A 21281-nucleotide genomic window follows, 5' to 3' on the forward strand; every position below is an offset into this window, starting at 1 on the left:
AATCAGACTGGCCTCCTTACGTGGGATGGGTCTGTTCCAGGTGTGGAACAGGCACCTGACCCAACAATGCCCTGAATTACACCTAGTCCTCACATCAAAAGCACAGACCATCTTGTTGCTGGACTTGCTATATTTATTAGTTTTTATTTCCATCTCCATCACATTTCTATTTCTTTTTTCAGTTGTATCTTCTGAGTTTCTAGCTATGCTCTCCATCCAGTGGTTTTATTCATAACCAGTTCTCAGTAATTTAAAAGACTGAGATACCTTCTCTCTGCTTTGGAAACCCTGGGTCCTTGCAGGTCAAATAAAAGCAGCAATAGCTCCAGGTGACCAGCACTTCTGGGAATCACAAGTAATAAAAATAAGGCATTAGAATCTATGCAAACTTGCAGCCTCAGTTTAAATTAAAATGATCAATCAGGTAAGTCAGAGAAAGGAGTTCCTGTGAAGGGCTTCCACTGGAACAATGAGAGAAGGTGAGGCCCAAAACCAGCTTGGCAACTATAGAATCATGGGGAACCCAGGTAAAGCACACTTTGTTTAGAATAATTAAACTTGCTCTAAAAGATGCATTAAATCTACCAGACAAGATACAAAGTGGAAATAGCACAGTAGGAAGAATGATGAGGTGTAGCAGAGCTAATTTCTCTTCATCTCTAATAGATCAATGCTACTTCTTAAAAAATACAAGTAGAAGTATTTTAAAACGGTTTGAACTATCCTGACTTGCAAGGATATGAAACCTGTCTGAGTTCCAGTGTTTTCTTCAATTAATAAGAAGAGAGCATCATGCTAGAACACTGCTGGAGGCTATCAACCCATCTCAGAGATGTAAGCAGAATAGTTTCAAGGAGAAAGCTATTGTTGTTTATAGAATGGAGAGGGAAACCTGTGTGGGAGCACAATTAATGCCAGTGGTGTTTAACTAGAGCTGGGGCAAACTCCTCTCTGGCTGGAACCTCAGTTCTTCTTAAAGGAATTGCCAAGTAGGCTTGCTAGAGGGAAATGCATAACAAAAGGTTCATGAATTTAGGTATTTCCAACCAATGTATTACCATTTATTCATACCCTTTTATCTCTAAATATCTGTTCTTATTTTTTGCTTAAGATTCTTAAGCATTCTAAGGCATATGAGTTTTTTTATAAAGAGCTGAAAAGTTGGGCCACTTCCAGTACCAGCACTCGCATGGCAAATAACTTGAGATTCTATCAATCTTGGCAATGTTTCCTGGCCCTTCTTAATCTAAGAATGAACTGTTCTTGAATCGTTTCTCTTGGATATTAGGGATAAACAAAGCTTCTTTCCCAGATTAGTGTCCAGTTCAAGGTCAGATTCAGGGTTGTCATTGTTTTGGAGTCTTGGGGTTTTTCCTCGCTGTTGAAAAAAAATGTAAAATATCCCTCCAAATTTCTTCCTTTTTTCTACATCTATTCCTCTACAACATAATAGCAGCACAATGAAGTGTAACAGTGTCAGGTCTACACTGAGCAGAATTAACTAGGTAATACAGCTTCAGAATTTGAATAATTCTGAAGTTTCAGAGATTTCTCTAGTATCTGAAATAGAGTCAAAATGTAGAGCTACTTTATTAACAAGTACAAATCTCAGCTGTGAGATCAATGAAACAAGGAGTTGTTCAAGTTACACAGCAGATGGAAGCAAAAGTCAGTGCATACCACGACAGGACAGATCTAAGTTCAGGAGCTGATCTATAACACAAGGAGCTTCCCAAAGGAGACAGCAGGTGGAACCAAACACCAAGAGCCAACGTGTCTAAAAATCTTAGTACACAAGTCCTTGCGTGTATCACAAAATATTATCCATATCTGCAGTGACCCACAGAGTTTAAAATATTCCTGAGAATAATATCATTATTATTGTTATTGTTATTGTTACAGTTATTGAGAATTATTATTATTAAAAATATTCCTTCTGAGAATTAGAAAGTAAACTAAATGCACTTCTTTCAGTTTGCTGTGACTACGTGTCCCAGGGCCAGGTTCAGTGAAAGCTGCCTGCTTGCCCTGAAGCAGGGATGTGAACCATCTGCCAAGCTATAATGGGAGATCAGGTTGGCACTTGGTGATCTCTTTCCAACCTTTATGACTCTGTGATCAAGGCTGGTACACTGCATTTCTTCTCTAGGTGTACCCTGAGGTACTGACTCGTGTAGAGAATGACGATACACTGGCAGGGCATTGGTTTGTGATCTTTGTGAAGGACACGTTTTGTGGAGGTGACTACTCAGACCCAAGGCATCACTTTGTGCTTTCTCACACTTGATACCGAGGAGCAGATGTCACCAGTCATATTGTACCTGTATTTGGGGCTCCATTTGCTCCACCATATGAACATCATACCAAGTAGATACATCCAAGTTAGTATTTCCTTCAGCTTAAGTTTTAATTCACCAAAACCTCCACTGAGAAGAAACATTAATACAGAACTCTGTGACAGGATAATTTTATTTTTCATGCTATATTAGTACATCATGGTTGCTGCTTCTGTAGTTTTGTGAGGCCTGGAGGTAATACCTGAATGAGAAAAACCCAGAAGTTTGGTTACTTCTTCCCTTTTCTTCTATGTTAAGTTTGACATTCCTGGAGTATTCAGAAAAGTCACTGCCTTGCCAAGAAAGAGAAGATGTGCACAGGTGGAGCGAGTGTAGGGAGTGACAGAACGGGTCAGGCTGGAAGGGAGCACAGTGGGTCCAACCTCCCTGCTCAGGCAGGGTCAGCCCGGGGGCACAGGATTGCATCCAGACCGTTCTTGAATTTCTACAATGAGAGACACTCCACGAACTCTCAGGACAATCAGTTCCACTGTGCAATCACTGCACAGTAAAGAAGTTTTCCTCGTATTCAGGTGGAACTTGCAATGCATCAGTTTCTGCCTGCTGTCCCCTGTCTCACTCTGGCAGCGCGGAGCTGAGCCGGGTTCCATCCTCCATCCAGCAGCGCGGTTCGCACAGCGCATCGCGGCAGCCCCGACACGGCTCTAACGCCACCCCGAGGTTATTTTTTACGGAATTTCTGTGGAACCGAGCGCCGCCACAGCGGCCTGGCCTGACCCAATCTGGGGAGCCGCGGCCACGGCCGATCCCGCACCACCACCTAGCGCCGGCGGCGGGCGCGGAGCCGCCGAGCCGAGCCGAGCCGAGCCGAGCCCGCCCGGCCCGCCCAGCAGAGCCCGCCCGGCCCGGCCTGGGGGCGGCCCCGCGCCCGCGCCTCAGCCCCGCCGCGCCCACCGCCCGCCCCTGGGTCCGCCCCGCCGGGCCGGGTGAGCTCCGTGCTCTGTGCTCCGTGCGGCGCTGCGCCCTCCGAGCCCGCGGAGCCGCCGCACAGAGCAGCGCCATGGCCCGCGAGGAGGTGGCGGTGGCCGGCGAGGAGGCGGCGGGCGAGAGCGGCGGGCTGCTGCTGGAGATCGTGGGCTCCCCGCTCAACCTGAGCCTGCTGGGCCTCTGCCTCTTCCTGCTCTACCAGATCCTGCGGGGCGAGCGGCCCGCGGCGCCCGCGGGCGAGGCGGACCCGCCGCCGCTGCCCAAGATGAAGCGCCGCGACTTCACCCTGGAGCAGCTGCGGCCCTTCGACGGCGTGAGCGACCCGCGCATCCTCATGGCCGTCAACGGCAAAGTCTTCGACGTGACCCGCGCCAGGAAGTTCTACGGGCCCGGTGAGGGCGGGGGCTGCGGGGCGGGCCCGGCCCGGGCGCTCCGCACGCTCCGGGGAAGCGCAGGCGGGTCGGGGCCGGTGCTGGCCGGGAGCGCCTTCCCTCGGCGGGGATCGGCGCCGAGCCCGTCCCGGTCCCCATGCGGAGCTTTGGGAGGGCTCGGCCGGTGCTTGGCGCCGGGAAGGCTGCGCGCCCCTGCGAGCCCGGGAGCGGCGGGACGGTCACTGCTGCCGTCCGGCTCCAGTCGGGCCCCGGCGTTGGAGAAACTCCGGCTTTGCCACTTTACGTAGTTTCATTATTCTCGGTGTTCTCCCATGGCAATCTACTCGTACCATGAGAGGCTGGGCGGCTTTGTGGGCCTGGGTTGCCTTTGCCTGATGGCGGGCAGCAGAAGCGAAGTATTCTCTCAGTGTTGACATTCCATTCCCAACTTTTAGTGTGTATCGCTCTATTGCATAATATTTATACTAAATAGTTGGCAATTTAGATTAAACCAGCTTTCTACCAGGAGCATAGTTCAAACGTGCAAAGATTGAATAACCTATGCTCGTGGAGCAGCCAGTGATGAGGTGGGTGGGACTACGTGCACCCAGATGAAGGAGTTTTATCACCTCCACGAGGCCGTGGGGTTTTATTTTTATCAGAGGCTGCCTGTTAAAACTGCTCACTGAGGCTTGCTGATTTGTACCAGGTTCTGCCTGGCATAACCACTCTCGAGCTGTCCAGACAGCCTGGTAGCTGCAGGAGTGAGCTGCCAGTGCTGCTTAAGAGACAAGGAGAAAAATGCAGGAGACACCACGTTTTTGGAAGTGTTATCAGTTACAGCTTTTGGGCCAAACATAGACGAGACTGCCACTGAATGATGCCAGGCTGTAGCTTTGCATTCTGCAGCAGTCAGGATGATATGCACAGTGAGTTAGATGAGCAGTTCTGTGTTTGTGCAACCTAAAATCCAGTTGACATAAGGTCCAAGCTTTAGATGCTGCCTTATTTGATGACAGTAAAAGCTGCCTTTGCATCTGATTTGGTAATTGCTGAATGGCTCACCACAATGTCTGGCTAGTTTGATTTTCATTTTAATGGAAAAGTAAGATTCTTTTGATTAATTTATGAAAAAGCACACTGGAAGTTGGCATGTGCTCTACAATAACCATATCTAACTTCTTTAAGCTCCTTTTAGAAGAACTTTGAATGTCTAGTTGAACATGCAGTATCTCAATTTTTGGCTTGTCATGCAAGCAAGTCAATCATTAATGAAGTTTAGCAAGAGTTTATCTTGATTTCTCTTATCTGCTGTGAGTTAAATGTTTTGGTCATTTGAGTTCATCTTGCATTTTGTTTTAATAGATGTTTCCTCCAACTTGGTAATTTCTCATAGCTCCACTATATTTTCTGTCAAGCCATCCTTTCATCTCCAGTCAGGAGTATCCATTAGAAAACTTTGATTTCACCCCATAGACATCCTTCCTCTGTTCCTTATTCTAAGGATGTGTGTCCCAGTCTGTATGCTTGTCCTTACCCTGTTTATATATTCCCTGCACCATGGTGTGGTTCATTGTCCTGATGTTTCAGCAAACCTCAGTAGTATCCTTCTCCATTATTTTGTTTCTTGTCCTCTTCCTCTGTTTCCTCTTATTACCAATTAGAATAAAACTTTAAAGCATTTCAGAAGCACCTGATGCATGGCTCAGGGTAGAAACTCACCATCTGTTTTAGTTTGGGGACTCTGATCCATGAAGATAACATAGCTTCCATTGCCTCTGCAATAATGCTGCTTATGTTTTTATTTCAAAGAGGGCCCATATGGGATTTTTGCTGGAAGAGATGCATCCCGAGGCCTTGCCACCTTCTGCCTGGACAAGGAGGCACTGAGGGACACCTATGATGACCTCTCTGACCTCAATGCCACACAGCAAGAGACCTTGAGGGACTGGGAGTCACAATTCACTTGTAAGCAATTTTAAACCTATTTACAAAGAAGTAAACTGGTAATAGGGGAAGCAATAGTTAAAAGGCTGTAACCAGCTGGAAGCATCATATATATATATATATATATATATTTTATATATGTGTGTGTGTATATATGCATATATATATTATATATATGTATATATATATATATATGTGTATATATATATATATATATATATATGATGGAAATTGCATACATCAGTCCACCAGTTACCAGTATAGTGTAAATAAAATGTGTTTTCCTTTTAAATCTAGTGTTGAAAGATTTACTAGATTTACTATAACCAGCTGCAATGGAGTTTTCTCCACATGATGTCATTAGAAATCTCCATCCTGACCTGATGTGCCCCTACTATTTTGGCCTTCTTCCTGTTTTAATTAAGACTGTTAATCACGCCACATTGAATGGCTGGTTTATTATGCTAACAAGCTTGTTGCAGAAACCAGAACTGTGCTATCAAATATATGACTTGAGCTAGTGTTAAAATCTGCCTTTACAAGTGTTGAGCATCAGGACTGACAGTGAAGTCCTCTCTTTTTATTACTGTGTTCCTATTAAATATGACAAATAGTTGTTTTAAGTATTTACAACAACGTTGCTAGTCTGAAATACCTGAAATCAGGGGGTTCTTTTGCTTTGTTGAAGTTGACAGATAAGCAACATAATATAGCTCTCAGTCCTTATATATCTTGGCATTTTTACATGCTCAAAAGGAGATATAAAATAAATCAGAGGCTTAATCACATAATCGGATAACAGACCCATCTCTATCTTTGGGAGAAATTATCTCCCTTCTGTCCTATTGAATATTTGTAATACACATTACAAAAATAAAACCCCTTCCAGGTTGTGTATATGTGTGCACATACGTATGTGCATGTTTAATAATGTAAATATTCTAACAATGCCTTTGGTTTTAACATTGGCAAGAGAAATAATCTAATCCAGGATTCTGTTTCCTTGGCTGGGTGAGTCCCTCAGTTTGTGTTTATTCATCTTTTGGTTTAGGCAATAAAATGAGAGTTACATTCACTTCACCTTTTTCTTATGACAGCAGTAATAGTAGTTCAGGTAGTAGTTGATTTTAGCTTTTCTCCTTTTCCCCAGTGTTTGGAACAAGTTGCTCAGAGCTGTTTTATTGAAATATAGTCATCCTGTTCATTCAGGAAACAGTTGGAGGAGTTTATAAACGTGTCTCTTCAGGGCAGAAAATTACTTGGATTTTTTTTTTCCCCAGTTAAGTACCATCATGTTGGTAAGCTGCTGAAGGAGGGGGAGGAACCCACCGTGTACTCTGATGAAGACGAGAAAGATGCCCAGGATGCAAAGAAAGAGTAGATACTGCAGTGTGGAACAATCTATTTTTGAACAACAATGGATCATTTGTAACATTCCACTTCTGTTTCACAAGGTGCAGCAGCAGCAAGGTTTACAAAAGGTCCAGAGGTACAGTGAATGGTTTCTTTTCAAAGATTTCCTTTTCAAATTCAGTGGGAAGCTTCTGAAGGTCTATGATCTGTCTTGCTTTAAACCCACATAATAAGTATGCATGACAAATGTCTGTGCAAAAGTAAACTGCAATTTTGGCAATAAAGGACTGTTTTCCTGCTATCACCATTTAGTGCAAAGTAGGTTGGAATCAAGTTTTTCATTACCAACCTATCACTGTGGAGACAAGCACATGACTCACTTCACATATGCAGCACAAACACCACTAAATCTTCTTTTGTGTTAGCTTCTGCAGGATCTGGCACATCTTACCTGGGTTGTAATTCCTTTAGAAAAGGGACTATATCTTGTTCACAAAGCATCATACTCATTTGTTGTGCAGTGTAATTCATTATTATGTGAGATAATTTGGCTTTTGAGTCATTGCATTAGTGACTTACAGATGAAACACTAACTGCTTTTAAAAAAGATTAAGAATTTTTGTGAGGTTAAATCACTTTTAAGTATTTAATAAAGACTGATGAATGCTTGATGTATTCAACATGCATAATTCTGCATAGACTAATATTGTCTGTTCACTTTTAAAGCACATCTATAGTGTTACAAAAGTTTAGATAATGAGTGGAACTAGGCATCCCTAAAGGTACACCATGGAGTGTGACTTGACTATTGTTCATTTGATTTTCTTCTCAGCAAAAAGTGCTCCTATGAATGTTAATGGAATTATATTAAACATGGAAGATCAGCTGCTCTTGATTCCTAGGCCTAAAAAACAAGAAGTTGCTGGTATGGCATGATTAGCAAGTGCTCTTGTACATGCACCTCTATCTAGCAGAAAAACATTACTGGTCAATGTAACTTACATAAGTTTCCTGTACAAAATAAAACAGTGCAAGCTGTTTCTGCATTGAGGCCTTTGTTGGTTTGGAATGTTGCCATTCAAAGAAATGACACAATCTCATGCGTAACCAGCAGTGCTATACCTGTGGACCTGACCTTTGAGTTGCTTTTTACTTATTTGCTCTCTTGGCTTACCTCTATGCTTAATTACTAGGTTCTTTCTAAGTGACCTCCCTCCTACCAGAGAGGGCTGGATAAATGGATATGACCAAGGAAAAATGTAAATGTTCATCATCCAAAATACTTCCATAAAACTTATAAATTCCAAGATAACTAATGATTTTCTGATCACATGTGAACTTGTTTCTTGTCCAGGTGATTCTGCTAGTGCAGAATCTCCAGGGTGCCTGTCTGGTGTAGTTCCCTCTGTTTCATTTCTCTGACTCGACTGTCTGGTTGTTTCAATTTGGCAACATGCCCAAAATGAGGAACTGAGTCCTGGGTGGGAAGGTGCAAACTAGGCAGAAGTGTTCAGAAGTAGAGTGTGTTGCACAACAGCAGCTTTCATAAACGAGTTGACACAACATATTAAAGTGCCTGAGACCATCTGTGGTGAGAACAACTGACTCTCTCTCAGTCCCAACACCGTCCTGGGATTTTCCTTTGGTTGCACTGGGCCTTCCAATGAAGAGCAAGGTTGTTTGAGCCAGAGTTGTGTAAAGTGGTACTGTATGAACTACCTGACAAAGGTCTGGAGACACACATAGGCCTTGTCATGACCTTTGTGTTGCTGTTTTATTTTTAGAGACATTTATACTCTTTGCAAACTACTACTAATGGTTTACCTCAAATTGGAAATGTGCTTTTATTTGTTTAAGGCAGAAAATAAAATACTCTTGCATAATGGTGGAGTTTGTTTTTATTTACTGCAACCAAATGTTATATTTTATTATTATATTTAATAGTCCCCTAACGTTTCAAGTTTTTTATTATCTTTCTCTGATCTGTCTTGTTATCCAATCCATAGATTGAGTAAAATATGTTCTAATGGAATGCTTGTAAATGCAGTTTGCTAGTAAAATTTTGACAGAATATTAAATAGCGAACACGCTCTATTGCAGAAAAAAACCCCAAGTAATTGTTAATACTGAGCAAAAGCTGGAGCTTTGGAAGGCTGTAACCTACCCTTAAGTGGACCCAACCACCTGACTCTAAAGTTACTCTGTAACATCTTCTGAGGAACTAAAAACTATTTTAAGGATTAATCTGTACATCAGAACGGTATGCATCACAAAGAGAAATAGCAACAAAAACGATGCAGAAAACATGCAGTAACACAAGAAAAGCTCATTGTTAATACTTCTTGGGGAGGAGGCATGACACTTTGGTAAGATTGTTACTTTTTCAAGGAAAGCAGAGAACTCCTTGTCAAAGGAGAAGTGTGTCACAAAAGCTGCTCATAAAGCAGCAGGCACGGGTTTTACTTCTTTCCAAAGTGCTGAAGAAAATGGATGGGTTTTAACTTCTTTTTTTAGTCTGTTCATTACAATTTGAACCCTTCCTTCAACAGTGACTGGCAGCAATGACTATGCAAAAAGAGCCATGCCAGGCAGCTCATCAGGCTGTACATTAACCAGGCAGGACAGGATGACCAATTCAAGGCAGACAATGTCACTAATCTCCCTCCTCTGACGTGTCCAACACCTGTCACAAAGATCTTTGCCAGGACAAATCAAAACAATTGAGTCGTATCTTATTTTCAACCATACTCTTAACTGCTTTGTAAAATTCAGATATTCTCTCATCAGGGTTTCACCTGCCTGTACTCACCTTTATTAGCTCTTACTTCCTGCTGTTTCAGTTAAACAAAAAAAAAGTTCAGTATTGAATGCTTCTGTTGAAAATTACGTAAGGGGCTTTATGAAAAGTGAGGCATTTCTATGCATTGCCTGGAATCCCTGGATTAAGAAGAAAAGGCTTTATATCATAATTGCTGTATTGTATTTCAAGCAGATGGACTGATTTAATAATGGGCCTTGTGTAATTCTGCTTTCAAACCAGCCTGTAGGATTTTGGCTTCAGCATTCAGCACAAGGTACAACCCACAGGTCACAAACTTTCAGTAACAAAGCATTGTTCAGCCCACTTCTCTCCATACCAGCTCTATGAGGAGGCATTTTCACTAGTTCTGTACAGAAAATTAGATTTGATAGCAAGAGCTGTAGTCTCAGGGCCAACTTCATACATGTCAGAGTAAACAGTGTTTCCATAAAAAGCACCCAGCCTCTTGAAACAGCAACTGGGCACAACAGCACACATCAGGTTCAAATTGAAAGGTGTGAAAGTATACCAGAAATGTTCTATATTTCCATTGCTGAACTATATAAATGCTGCTTTTAATGCATATTTTCATCTAATAAATGTTTTAATTACCAAAACATTCTGTAACTTTCATATGTGGGATGTGACATTTATAACAACTAAAATCCAATCTACAGAGCCATGCATTTTAAAAGTTTTAAAGCAAGCTGTTACATATATCTTTAAAGATTAGCCTTCAGGATAATAAAATCATATTAAGCAGGCCAGGGTATGAAGAAGTGGGGCTCATATTGAATGTGCTGACAGGAAAAAGAAATTCTTCCCTGTGAGTGTGGTGAGGCTGTGGCAGAGGCTGCCAGAAGAAACTGGGTGCCCCAGCCCTGGAAGTGTTCAAGACCAGGCTGGACCCTGCTCGGAGCAGGTGGAAGGTGCCCGTGCCCTTGGCATGGGGGTTGGAACAAGATGGTTTTTAAGGTCCTGATCCAAACCATTCTATGATTTTGTGAAAAGTGAAATTATTATTTAAACACCTGAAATCAGGTTCTAAAAAATGTCAAATAAGAAACACAGAAGTTCTCTTTGGGTATGAAGATTCCAATGATGTCTCACATTTTAAAGTGCATGCATATTTTATTAACTAACAATGCTTTACATGGAGTGAGGACGTGGCAGACAAAGCAAATCCTCTGTCAGTTTCAGTCAGTACAGGTGAATCCCTGAAGCAATTACAGGAATTGAGTATTTATTTGTTATTGGTTATTGTGACAGCATGTTAATAAAACACTAGAAATTTACACTGAAGGAAATCTTTAGTTCCTTCTCCCCTAGATTAACAAAAAGAAATACTTCCTCACCTGTCACCAAAAGCCTGTCTTATGGGAAATGGGTACTCATGGACACAAAACTGTCTATAGATTGACAGGGGGGAAGTTTTGTTATCTTTAATCTGCAAATATTGCATAGAGAAAAAACACCCTTGGTATGTCACATCAGTGCAACTGAAAACATTTTACATGGTCACATGTAACATGTTACAATAGTCCCTCTTCATTATAACTGTATAAAACACTAAAGGGGGGACTTAAGAGGGGCATAAAGGTTCTCCAAAATAGTCAGAAAATATTTCTGTCAAGAAAATAACATTCTTTTAGATAAAAGGAATAGATTAACAGTACTTTGAGTAGCAACCATTTGTCATTCATGACCCTGAAAAGGCACTCAACATCTGAACATATGAACAGAAAGACTGATAAAACCTGGCTTAGAAGCCTGTAGGAATCACCAGTATTGAAGACTGGGGGAAAACCTATCTACCACAAACAATTACAATTATTCATTTTTATTACTATTTATTAGAGCAGAATTTACAAACATGGGTAAGATCTTACGTAATGAAGGCAACATTTTCACATGAACTTCGTCTACTGACATGTAATAAATAAATCATAATAAAATGAAAGCTGTAATAATCAGTGTATTGAACTTCAAACTCTGTACCTTGCTAAGGGACTTTGTCCAAAAGCAATTGTGGCTGTCTTCTAGATATAGCCAGATGAATAAATATGGATATAGTTCAAGCTCCTAGACTGCATTTTCCCATTTTTATCTACATGCAGCACAACTCTGACAACATTTCACAATTCCCCTGGAAAGCATTTGTAGGCAAACTCATACTAAACAGCTACCTCACTATATGTGCCTTCAAAATCTTGTGAACTGTCAACTGCATTTACATGGGGACTGTCAGCAGGCTGAGATGCACTGCCATTTCATTATCTAACACCCAGAGCTTTGCTTAGACAGCCATTCAGATTCCTGGGAGCACTACACAGCATAAGTTCAGTGAAATCCTCCCAAAAGGCAGCAAGTTTTCAGAAACACCTCTAGAATTGTGAATAGAAAACAAGGATTCTTCTAGTGTGGGTTTTAGAGAAGATGGGACCTTTTTCACATTTGGAAATCTATTACTTCTCAAAATTGAGTATAAATGTCCCCCACACCTTCCAGTCCCACCAATATAACAATCTGATAGAGGAGGCACTTCATATGCTTGCTCTAGGATTGACAATTAGGTTTTTTCCCAATGACTCATTATTAATAAATACTGTAATTTACATGATTCTCTGCATTCCATCAAAGTGTAATGCTCCAAGATCTCAGTCTGTGTCCTTTCAAGTTCTTTAGCCACTAGTCCATGAAAGTTTGTTCTGGCTCTGGGGAAAGTTTTGGTCCAGAAGTTATCCAAAAGGCAAACACAAATTCTGCTTCTGTGGCTCACTTCACCAGTTAGATATTCTAACCAAAGGAATGATGTAAGAAAAAAAAAATCAAAAACCAACCCAGTAGTTCATATTCCATTTAATGATCAAAGGGCTTTCTTCTCCCACTTGTTTATAAAAACTTCAGAGCTATAATACAGTAGCTGTTCAACATCCTCTTCTGGGCTCTCCTCCACAGAAAGTATCTGAGAAGGGGTTTGTCTGAATTATCTCAAGAGGAAATAGAGGGCATCCTCTGACATCTGCATCCATCTCTCTTCTCAACATTAATTTCCTCTCATCTCCTGTAGATAAGAAAAAGTTGAAATGAGTTTATCAGGTTGTAAGGGTATCCACCAACCAACTGGAAGCACAGCTGTAAGAACAGCCAGTAGCAATCCTGTATGAAAATCAGATGTATTTTAGCTGTGTAAAAATTTACTCACCTGAGACAGTACTTCCTACACTGCTGTGCCACACATGGAATTGTCTAAGTGTTTTAGTTGTCTAAAGCATGTTGTTACCAGAACAACCACTACCTGCTAATGCCCAGGACAGATACTGTGCTAAATTAATTAGACAAATATTACTCTTGAGCTGCAGCTGTGTCTTTCAGAGCTAAACTGAACAAACCCTTAATTGCAGGGAAGTTGCACTGGTTTTTTTATGCCATGCTTATACCTTTTAAAACCAAAAACCCTTCATCACTGTAAGAACTGTGGCAACCTCACCTGCCACAGAGCTGTCAAATTGAGTCCCCTTAGCTGTGGTGTGCCCCTCTCTCACCTCTCCTCTGGAGGGTTTCCTGAAGGGGTGAGCCATCATGAGGGGAAACATCTGGTGCAGCCATAGAGGTGTGATGTGTCTTGAATTTCACTTTTTTGTGCAACATTTTCTTACATTTTCTCTGTATCTTTCTGAGCGACTCCAGCTGCATGCAACTGTCCGTCTCTGAAAAGCCACATTCATCAGATAAAAGATTAGAAGAAAGCTTTTTTCGCTTTTTCTTCATTTTATGAGCATTTTTCTCCTTTTCCCTGGATTGTCTCTCACTTTTCTTTCCTTCATATCTTAATTTACTACTAGACCTCTTGCATGACTTTTTAAGTTTACGTTCACACTGCCTTGCCAAGCCCTCATGGACAGAATTAGAACAGGAGTTACATTGGCTGATTTCCTTCTCTTGACCTTCCAGAGCTACATTTTTATGGCAAACCAGTAATTCTCTTTCCCCAGCTCTTGCAGACAAGCACCCTTTATTACAACTGCTGTAAATTTCTTCATACCTTCTTTCTGCTCTCTTCACTGAGCCGCCACATGCCTCTCTAAAGCACTCAGAATCACTGATCTCTTCCAGCAAATCCTTTAATCTGCAAGCAGATCTACGTGTTCCATATGGTACAGTGCCTTCATCTTTACCATCTTCTTGTTTGAATTCCTCATTATGAGTAACAGTAGTGCACTCCAAAGAATGATTCAGTCCAGCATGTGGTACAGTATCAACAGTGAGTGAGTCATTCCTCTGCACCTGCAGCTTTTTTGCAAGCTTGCCCCCATGGACCTTGCTTTCTAACACTTTGTCTGTTGACTCAAATTCTCCAAGAGTGATCACCAGCCTGTAATGACTATCACTGCTACAATTTCTCTTGTGGAGGTTTTGTACAGGACTCAATTCTCTGAAGTGCTGACCATGTTTGTTACTCAAGCTGCTGTCAAACCCACCACCATCATCAGACACCACTCGCTTCCACCGGGATTTGTTCACAGTGGTTTTTGGCTCTAAGCAAACACGTGCATAGTGTGGTGTCTGATAGTAGTTCAGTAAATAATGGATGAATTCATCAGTCTCATAAACCTTTTGCTTTCTGCAATCATCTTGCTCAGACACTGTGTGGGTGTGACCTACGTCCAGTGCAGGGCGGTGCCTTGCAGGGCGAGGCTGGATGACCCTGCCGTGCTGGGTGACCGTGATCAGCAGGGAGTTGCACACATCTCTGCCAGGCAGTCCATCAGAGCTCGGGGCTGCAGAGGCATCATTTAAAATTGTCCTCACTATGTGACAAGCAGGTGCATGGAAAGTACTCACATCTCCTTCCTCACAGCATATAGCACTACCTTTTTGGGTTAATGGGCACTTAAACTCCTTATGTTTCAGCTCTTTGTGCGTACGATAAAGGGAGTGAATCAGCTCCTGCTGTATGTCTTTAAATGCTGCTTCAGAAAATGAATTGTCCTTCTTTACACCCAGTGAAGGATCCACTTTTTGACTTGCCAACTGTGAAACCAAGAAAATAGAAATTTATTTAACACATCACATTCGTAATTAAGGCCAATGTCAGATGTAATGGGGCCCTAAAATTCACACACAGAATGGCAAGGGTAGCCTCTGACTTCAACTCATAGTAAATTACAGTCCTTTAGAAATCTTTTATATTACACACTTGTTAAAAGCTGCAATTTTTTCTTTGCAAATAGTGGAGACAAAGCCATATTAGAAATTAAAACCCCTGTTTTCATTTGAAACCTTTTCTACCCAAAGCACTAAATTAAACTTGCAAACATTAATCTGTGTGCAAAACACTCAAATTTTTATCACTTCACTGCTGACTTTCTCAAGACATTATCTGAATCAAATAAGCCTGGTAATGAGTGCTAGCCAAGAAAAAAGAAGAAGCTATTAGAAATCCAAAGGGTATAATCTGTGCCAATTTAGTTCAGTCACTTGTAGACCTGAGACCAAAACAAGCAAAGAGAGTATCACTTATGTCTCCACTCCAAAATTCCTTGCTTGCAACACTGGATCAAGTCTAATAGAGCCAAAACAGCTTTTCCAGCCCTATTTTTTACTCAGTAAAGACAAGGTCTTGAAAAAGCACCAAAGGCAAAGTTTCTGGGTGAAAATGCACTATGTTTGCTCTCAGGGCAAGACTGAGAGCAGACTGTCACAAGACATGGACTCAGGCCTTCTCAGTGTCCAGTCAGCCCCAAAGCAGACTCCTGAACAGCATCAAGATATCAAATGTCTAGTGAATTATTCAAGCTCTAATAGATAACCTTAAAAGTTTAAAATACGTTTTAAAATCGTCTTACTTTCACACGATTTAACAGCACTGTAAGCAGTCTGACAGACTCCACTCTTCTCTGAGCTAGCAGGGATTTCCTTTCTTCCCATTCAGGCATATTCTCTGGCCAGTGCTGTTCTTCAGCTGGTTCCTTCTGCTGCTTTGGGGGGTGTTCCTCATCTCCATCTATCTGCCTCTCTTCTCTCCTCTTGTGCTTAGCTTTCCTTTTTCTCTCTTGAACTTCTTTTCATCACCACGTCTTTTTCTAGGTAATTATCAATATGGGACAATTTAGATGACACTTGTTTTACATTGTGCATCCTGGGGAATTGGATGGAAGTTTTTGAAGTGCTAATAATAAGCAAACAGTCATCAAGAATCACATGTGGCTAACAGGGAACATCCTTTGCTTAAATAACATGTTTTAAAAAACCATAAATTACACACACCCAACTGATCCCCACAGTTAGAAAGTTGTCTCTTCAAATGGTATGTACTCTTGGGTTTTCTTTATAAGCACTGCCAAGACAACAGCATCACATGATTGTTTGTCCCCAAGGACACAACTAGAGACTAATCATTTGGATCTAATTCTTAATTTAACAAATCTCCCCTACAGATTAGCAGGAGGGTCCCATTTAAGAGGTATTACAGCAGTAATTCAGGGGTTATCACTGAGCAAGGCTTACCCAGAGCCAAGGCCTTTTGTGAGGAGGCTGAGGGTCAGCAAGGAAACGGGAGGAGACCCAGCCAGGACAGCTGATCCCAACTGACCTTTTTCTAGCCAGCAATCACCAGGCAGCTGCTACACCTACTTTATTTAACAATAAGAAACTAAGTATCTTTCAGACTCTCATCAGCTCTTGAGGTAATCTCCCAATTTCAGCACCAACTACACTGAAAATATTGACAACCTTTAGCTTACCAGAGAAAATTTTCAGGAAATCTAAACAGTATAATGCTGGGTTTTGATTAAAGGAGTTAAGTTCAGATACCTGAGCTCCATATATCAGTATACCTACATCTAGTACAAACAGAATAGTCACACTAGTTTTTTTGCTCCTCACATGGTTAATTGTACAAAAAGTTTACAGAGAGGCTTCCACTGGTTATCAAGGACTTTTCAGGCCTAAATTCAAGGAAAAAGAAACAGAAGTTGGCAAACCACCATCTGTGCCAGTTTCTTCCATAAAGGTTCAGCACCTAGTTACAAGTAAAGCTTAGTGTATTTCATTGCTGTCCATATGCTGTATTTTTCTTTATTTTGTAGACACTATTTTAACATAAATATAGACTAAATCAAAGGGAGAAAAAAAAAAGATACATATACAAAGACAACTGCAAGAGTGCCACATAAAAGCTTCCACTGAAGAAACACAACAAAAAAGTTTGTAAGATGGTTTTCACAGGTTATAAACTATACTGTTATTACTTGAAAAATGCCTGTTTGCTTTCAGCATGGGAATGTACAAGGGAAGACAAGCACAGAAACTGTTTCATAAAAGAGAGTGACTACACTTTATTGAGAATGACAAAGAAAAAACACACACATGTACTGGAGAAAAAGCAAGTGCAATTAAAATGAACATAAAATAACCAGGAATCTCTGGCAGCAGCAGATACAGCACAGACTGAGCACAGAATCACTCCTCTTAGGGAACTGCAGCCAAATGCACTCAGAATTAACTCTGAGTTAACTGTAAGTTTGTCAGGCAAGGCTGAATCTCTCAGGATTAATCTCTGCACACAGCTGTGTATGTACACAGACACACCTCCAGTGTCTCATATAAGCAAAGCAGATACACAAAGCACTCTCTACAAAACTGAAGCAGTGAGTGATCTCTAAAGTCCCTTCTGCCCACTGTGCACTAAGATAAAAAGGTTTCCACCAAGTTAGTGCCAACCAAACTTCTGCCACCCCACTAAGATTTGTGGTGCAGCAGGCTAAAACATCCAGGACTGTTGTTACAACCTGCAGAGATATGAATGTCAAGCCTGCAGACCACTGGGTGTACACAAAATCTTGTTCTGTTTTGCACGTAGATCTTCTATTTAACCAATATATTATCCTGATATATTATCCTGCCCTTGCAAGTCTTCTTTCACTTACATCCTTACACCATCACAGTGCAACCATACTGCAATAAATCACCTAAAAGCCCTAAACTCTCTTCATAGAGCTGAGTAAGCTACAGTGGTTTGCTAGTGCACACCATTACCCCTGCTCTTCCCCACTTGTGCTCATAGCCAAGAGCTCTTCAAGCATCAGAAATTTCTCTCTACATAACTGAACAAGGCATAGAATTATGTACTGGCTGACCCACTGAATTGCTGTTCAGCAGAATGGCCTTTTGGAATCAACCCTGACATATCAATAAGCCACTACCTAAACTGCTGCAACTGATAAATCACAAGGATTTTGACTTTCAACTCCTTTATCAGATTATTATTTCCCTTTGGCCACACTGCCATGGTAAAAACTTTTGGAACACATCTGCCCTTGCACTAGGATTTACTACAACAACTGAAGGTTGAACTGTCCTTATCTTACAACACCCTAAATTGTGTAATCTAAGTTCATACTTTAAAACAAACTTACACTTCTGGGAGAAATTAGCAACCTGGCAATGTCTAACCTGAAACACTCACATAGTCCATATGAGCAACGTGCAAGTAGTGGGAATAATTGTTCCAAAGGCACCCCCCACATTTGCTCACTGTACTGCTAGCTCAAACAGCTCTTACCATCCCCAGTTTCCCAGCTGGTCACTCATGCCCAGGCCCTGGGCCACCACAACAGGGACCATACCATCAACCAGGTCAGGATAAAGGGTTATCTTAAAGAGAAAAAAAAAATCATACTTTCCTAGGTTACTTTTCATGCTCTCATGGACAGTGTAGGCCCTGAGCAGTCTCACCAGCAGAGGTAATATTTTAATTCTGCAGAGGTGAGTATGTAGGAGCACTATAAGCTAATGCAATGTAGCATCTGTATGTATTGATCCCCAGCAGCAGAGTTCATCATGCAGGGAAAAAAAGCTGGAGTTGTTTAGCCTGGAGAAAAAGAGACTCGGGGGAACCTTATGGCTCTGTACAACCACCTGAAAGGAGGCTGGATCCAGTTGGGGATCGGTCACCTCTCTCAAGTAATGTGAGAGGAAATGGCCTCACATTTCAACAGAGGAGGTTTAGATTGGATATTAGGAAAAACTTTTCCACTGAAATGGTGATCAGGCACTGGAAGAGGCTGGAAACACCATGCCTGGAAGCTCACAAATGGTTTGTGGCTATGGCACTTGGGGGGTATCCTTTAGCAGTAAACACAGTAAGTGTTACTGGTTAGACTCTGTGATCTTAGAGGGCTTTTCCAACCCTAGTAATTCTATGACAAGCACTTACCAGAAACTCACTTGGAGAAGTCTAAAGAGCTTGAAACTGATTTTTAACAAATGAGTTTATCCAGCCCGCTCTATGCAAAATTAAGTGAAAAGGAGCGATGATCAGAAGTGCCGCTGCTCTCACGAACATTGCAATAAAGGAGCGTTTTGAAGCGAACCCTCCCAGCACCGCTGAGGCGAGGATAACACAAACCCCCAGCCCAATGCATGGAGCCACTGAAGGCCGCGGTCCCCGAGCTCCGGCAGCGCCGGCCGAGGGCACCCGGCGGGCAGGGCCCAGCCCTCAGCGGCTTCAGCGGGAGCCGCGGCCCGGGGGCCCCGCTGCCCCGCCTCGGCTGCAAGAGCCGCCAGGTGCGGAGCCAGCTCGGGCTGCCCGAGAGCCGCAGCAGCCGAACCGAGCCGGGCCGTGCCGTGCAGCCCCCGCCCCAGGAACCCCCGGGCCCAGGCCCGCCGCGCCTCAGCACGGGCCGGGCTCCCCCGGCCCAGCCCGCCCCCCCAGCACCGTAGCGGGGCGAGGCTCGGCCCGCCCGTCCCAGCAGGCCCGCGGGCTCCGGGCAGCCCCAGCGGAGCCGCCGGGAACCGCCCCGGCAGCCTCGACAACTTTCCCTGGCGGAGCGAGCCCCGCGGCCCGGCTCGCCCCACCCGGGCCCGGAGCGCCCTCCGCCGGCAGCGCCCCGCTCCCGCTCCCCGGGCCGGCCGCCCTTACCCTCCGGCCGCCGCGGCACCGCCAGCCCTGCGGCCGCCACCCGGGGCGGAGCGCGGCTCGCCCACGGGCCCGCCCCGGGGCGCGGCTCCTCCGCTCCGCTCCGCCCGCTCCGCAGCGCGGCCCCTGCCCGCCCGCCGGGCGCTCCGTGCGGTTTCAGGGAGATCTTCACGAAGCGAGGCCCAGGAGGTGCCAGGAGGTGCCAGTGGCTGCTCTTCCTGCACAGCCTCGGCTGCAGCCGCCTGCTGCCGGCGTCTTCGGCCAGTGGGCATCGTGTGTGTGCATTGTATTCAAAATAAGCCACACAGAAGTTACTCCTCGGAGCTGCCTCGCTCAGGCAGAGCAAAGGCTTGGTTGTGGTGCAATGCCGTGTTTTCCTTTGTCCTGGAGCAAAGATAGTTCACCCACCATTGCTCACCAATAGTAGATCTGTGAGGGTTTATGCCGCCTTTCCCTGGTTTACACTGGCTTGTTGGTGTTTTCCCGGTGGGAAAGCGCTGTCCTGTCTCTGCATGGCGCGGCTATCAGCTCCCAATGGTGCAGCACTCGCCCATGTGCTGCTGATGGCACCGTCCCCACTTCCTTGGTCATTCTGGACCCCGGGCATGTGTGGACCCAGCCCCGGCTAGAGCTCCACAGCAGCCAGGATCTATCCAACCTGACCTTGAACATACCCAATTTTTTAGTATATGACTGGTTTTATTTTGGCAGGTCCCTTTACTAAGGAGAAAAAAACCCAACAGACTCACACCAACCACCTCCTTCTCCAAGGATTGCTGCAGGAGGCTGAGGTCGACTGGTGATTCATTTTAGCAGCCAGAACAAGTATGGAAAAACTTGCCCCAAAGTGAGTAATGGAAATGGGAAGACTGTATGAAAAATACCAGTGCTCAGTAAGAATCTTAAGTTGAGGTTTGTCTTGTGCAGATGAGCAACAAAAGAAAAACCCTGGAAGAAATATCACCCTTTTCTATGAAGTCTTGAAGTAATGTTTGAAATCTTCTGTTTCCAAGCACTAATCATGTATAGCAAGTTATACCCATTTATTGTTGATTTTCTCCTCCTTAATGGTTAAATGCTTTCTTCTCACCAAGAAAATACAACACCATAAGTAGCTGAGTTCCTGGAAAGAGATGCAATTCTAGAGAGCTGTCTTTTAGCTCTTTTATTGATCTAGGAATAGTCCATTGGATCAGCAGCAGAGCATTCTTGCCAGAGAATGCAGACTGAGTCATCTGACACTGTTCTGTTGGCTGCACTGTAAGAAGATACTGAACATTGCTTTCAGCTTGACTGGAATTTTTCAGTTGGTTGTTTTTGTTGGTTTGCGGCGGTTTTTTTTTGGGGGGGGGGGGGGATTTTTTTTTTTTTTTTTTTTTTTTGGTCGATTTGGTTTGTTTGTTTGGGGGTTTTTGTTACAAGAAACAGAACATCCTGTTTCGGAGCAAATCTCTGCTACTACCTCCCTCCCGGCTGTTATCTCCTCCCCTCACAGATTCTGGTCTCAGCTTGTTTCTCCTTTCCACTTTCATCTCTCCCCTCCCTGTACCTTTTTTTTTCCTCAGGCAACACGTCAAGAAAACCTGAACTAATTGACCTCGTAA

The 21281-nt window shown here is 43.3% G+C and overlaps 2 protein-coding genes across 8 annotated transcripts; one reads left to right on the forward strand and one right to left on the reverse strand.

The window, feature by feature from the left end:
• The first annotated feature begins 3275 nt into the window (after positions 1–3275).
• PGRMC1 (progesterone receptor membrane component 1) lies at positions 3276–8838 on the forward strand. Its single transcript, XM_058032583.1, has 3 exons — positions 3276–3676; positions 5468–5623; positions 6883–8838. The coding sequence occupies exons 1-3, from the start codon at positions 3358–3360 to the stop codon at positions 6981–6983; spliced, it is 576 nt and encodes a 191-aa protein (XP_057888566.1). The 5' UTR covers positions 3276–3357; the 3' UTR covers positions 6984–8838.
• An 85-nt stretch (positions 8839–8923) lies between these two features.
• LOC131088468 (A-kinase anchor protein 17B-like) lies at positions 8924–19745 on the reverse strand. Of its 7 annotated transcripts, none has more exons than XM_058032567.1 (5): positions 19681–19735; positions 18322–18413; positions 15605–15841; positions 13301–14789; positions 8924–12819 (listed from the first exon to the last, which is right to left on the reverse strand). In XM_058032567.1, the coding sequence occupies exons 3-5, from the start codon at positions 15692–15694 to the stop codon at positions 12683–12685; spliced, it is 1716 nt and encodes a 571-aa protein (XP_057888550.1). In that variant the 5' UTR covers positions 15695–15841; positions 18322–18413; positions 19681–19735; the 3' UTR covers positions 8924–12682. The 7 variants fall into 7 exon arrangements, 6 of the variants coding, with proteins under 6 accessions (XP_057888550.1, XP_057888552.1, XP_057888551.1 ...); XM_058032569.1 differs by lacking the exon at positions 19681–19735 and adding an exon at positions 18976–19194; XM_058032568.1 differs by lacking the exon at positions 18322–18413 and having other exon boundaries at positions 19681–19736.
• Between the last annotated feature and the right edge of the window lie 1536 nt (positions 19746–21281).

The sequence above is a fragment of the Melospiza georgiana genome, chromosome 12 (genome assembly GCF_028018845.1).
Source record: "Melospiza georgiana isolate bMelGeo1 chromosome 12, bMelGeo1.pri, whole genome shotgun sequence".
Taxonomy (NCBI): Eukaryota; Metazoa; Chordata; class Aves; order Passeriformes; family Passerellidae; genus Melospiza; species Melospiza georgiana.

Coding starts and splice junctions, on each gene's coding strand:
- PGRMC1 (XM_058032583.1), top strand. CDS start 3,358: ATGGCCCGCGAGGAGGTGGCGGTGGCCGGCGAGGAGGCGGCGGGCGAG. Junction 3,677..5,467: donor CAGGAAGTTCTACGGGCCCG/GTGAGGGCGGGG, acceptor TTTATTTCAAAG/AGGGCCCATATGGGATTTTT. Junction 5,624..6,882: donor CTGGGAGTCACAATTCACTT/GTAAGCAATTTT, acceptor TTTTTTCCCCAG/TTAAGTACCATCATGTTGGT.
- LOC131088468 (XM_058032568.1), bottom strand. CDS start 15,694: ATGCCTGAATGGGAAGAAAGGAAATCCCTGCTAGCTCAGAGAAGAGTG. Junction 14,790..15,604: donor TGCTGTTAAATCGTGTGAAA/GTAAGACGATTT, acceptor TTGGTTTCACAG/TTGGCAAGTCAAAAAGTGGA. Junction 12,820..13,300: donor GGAAACCCTCCAGAGGAGAG/GTGAGAGAGGGG, acceptor TCTTATCTACAG/GAGATGAGAGGAAATTAATG.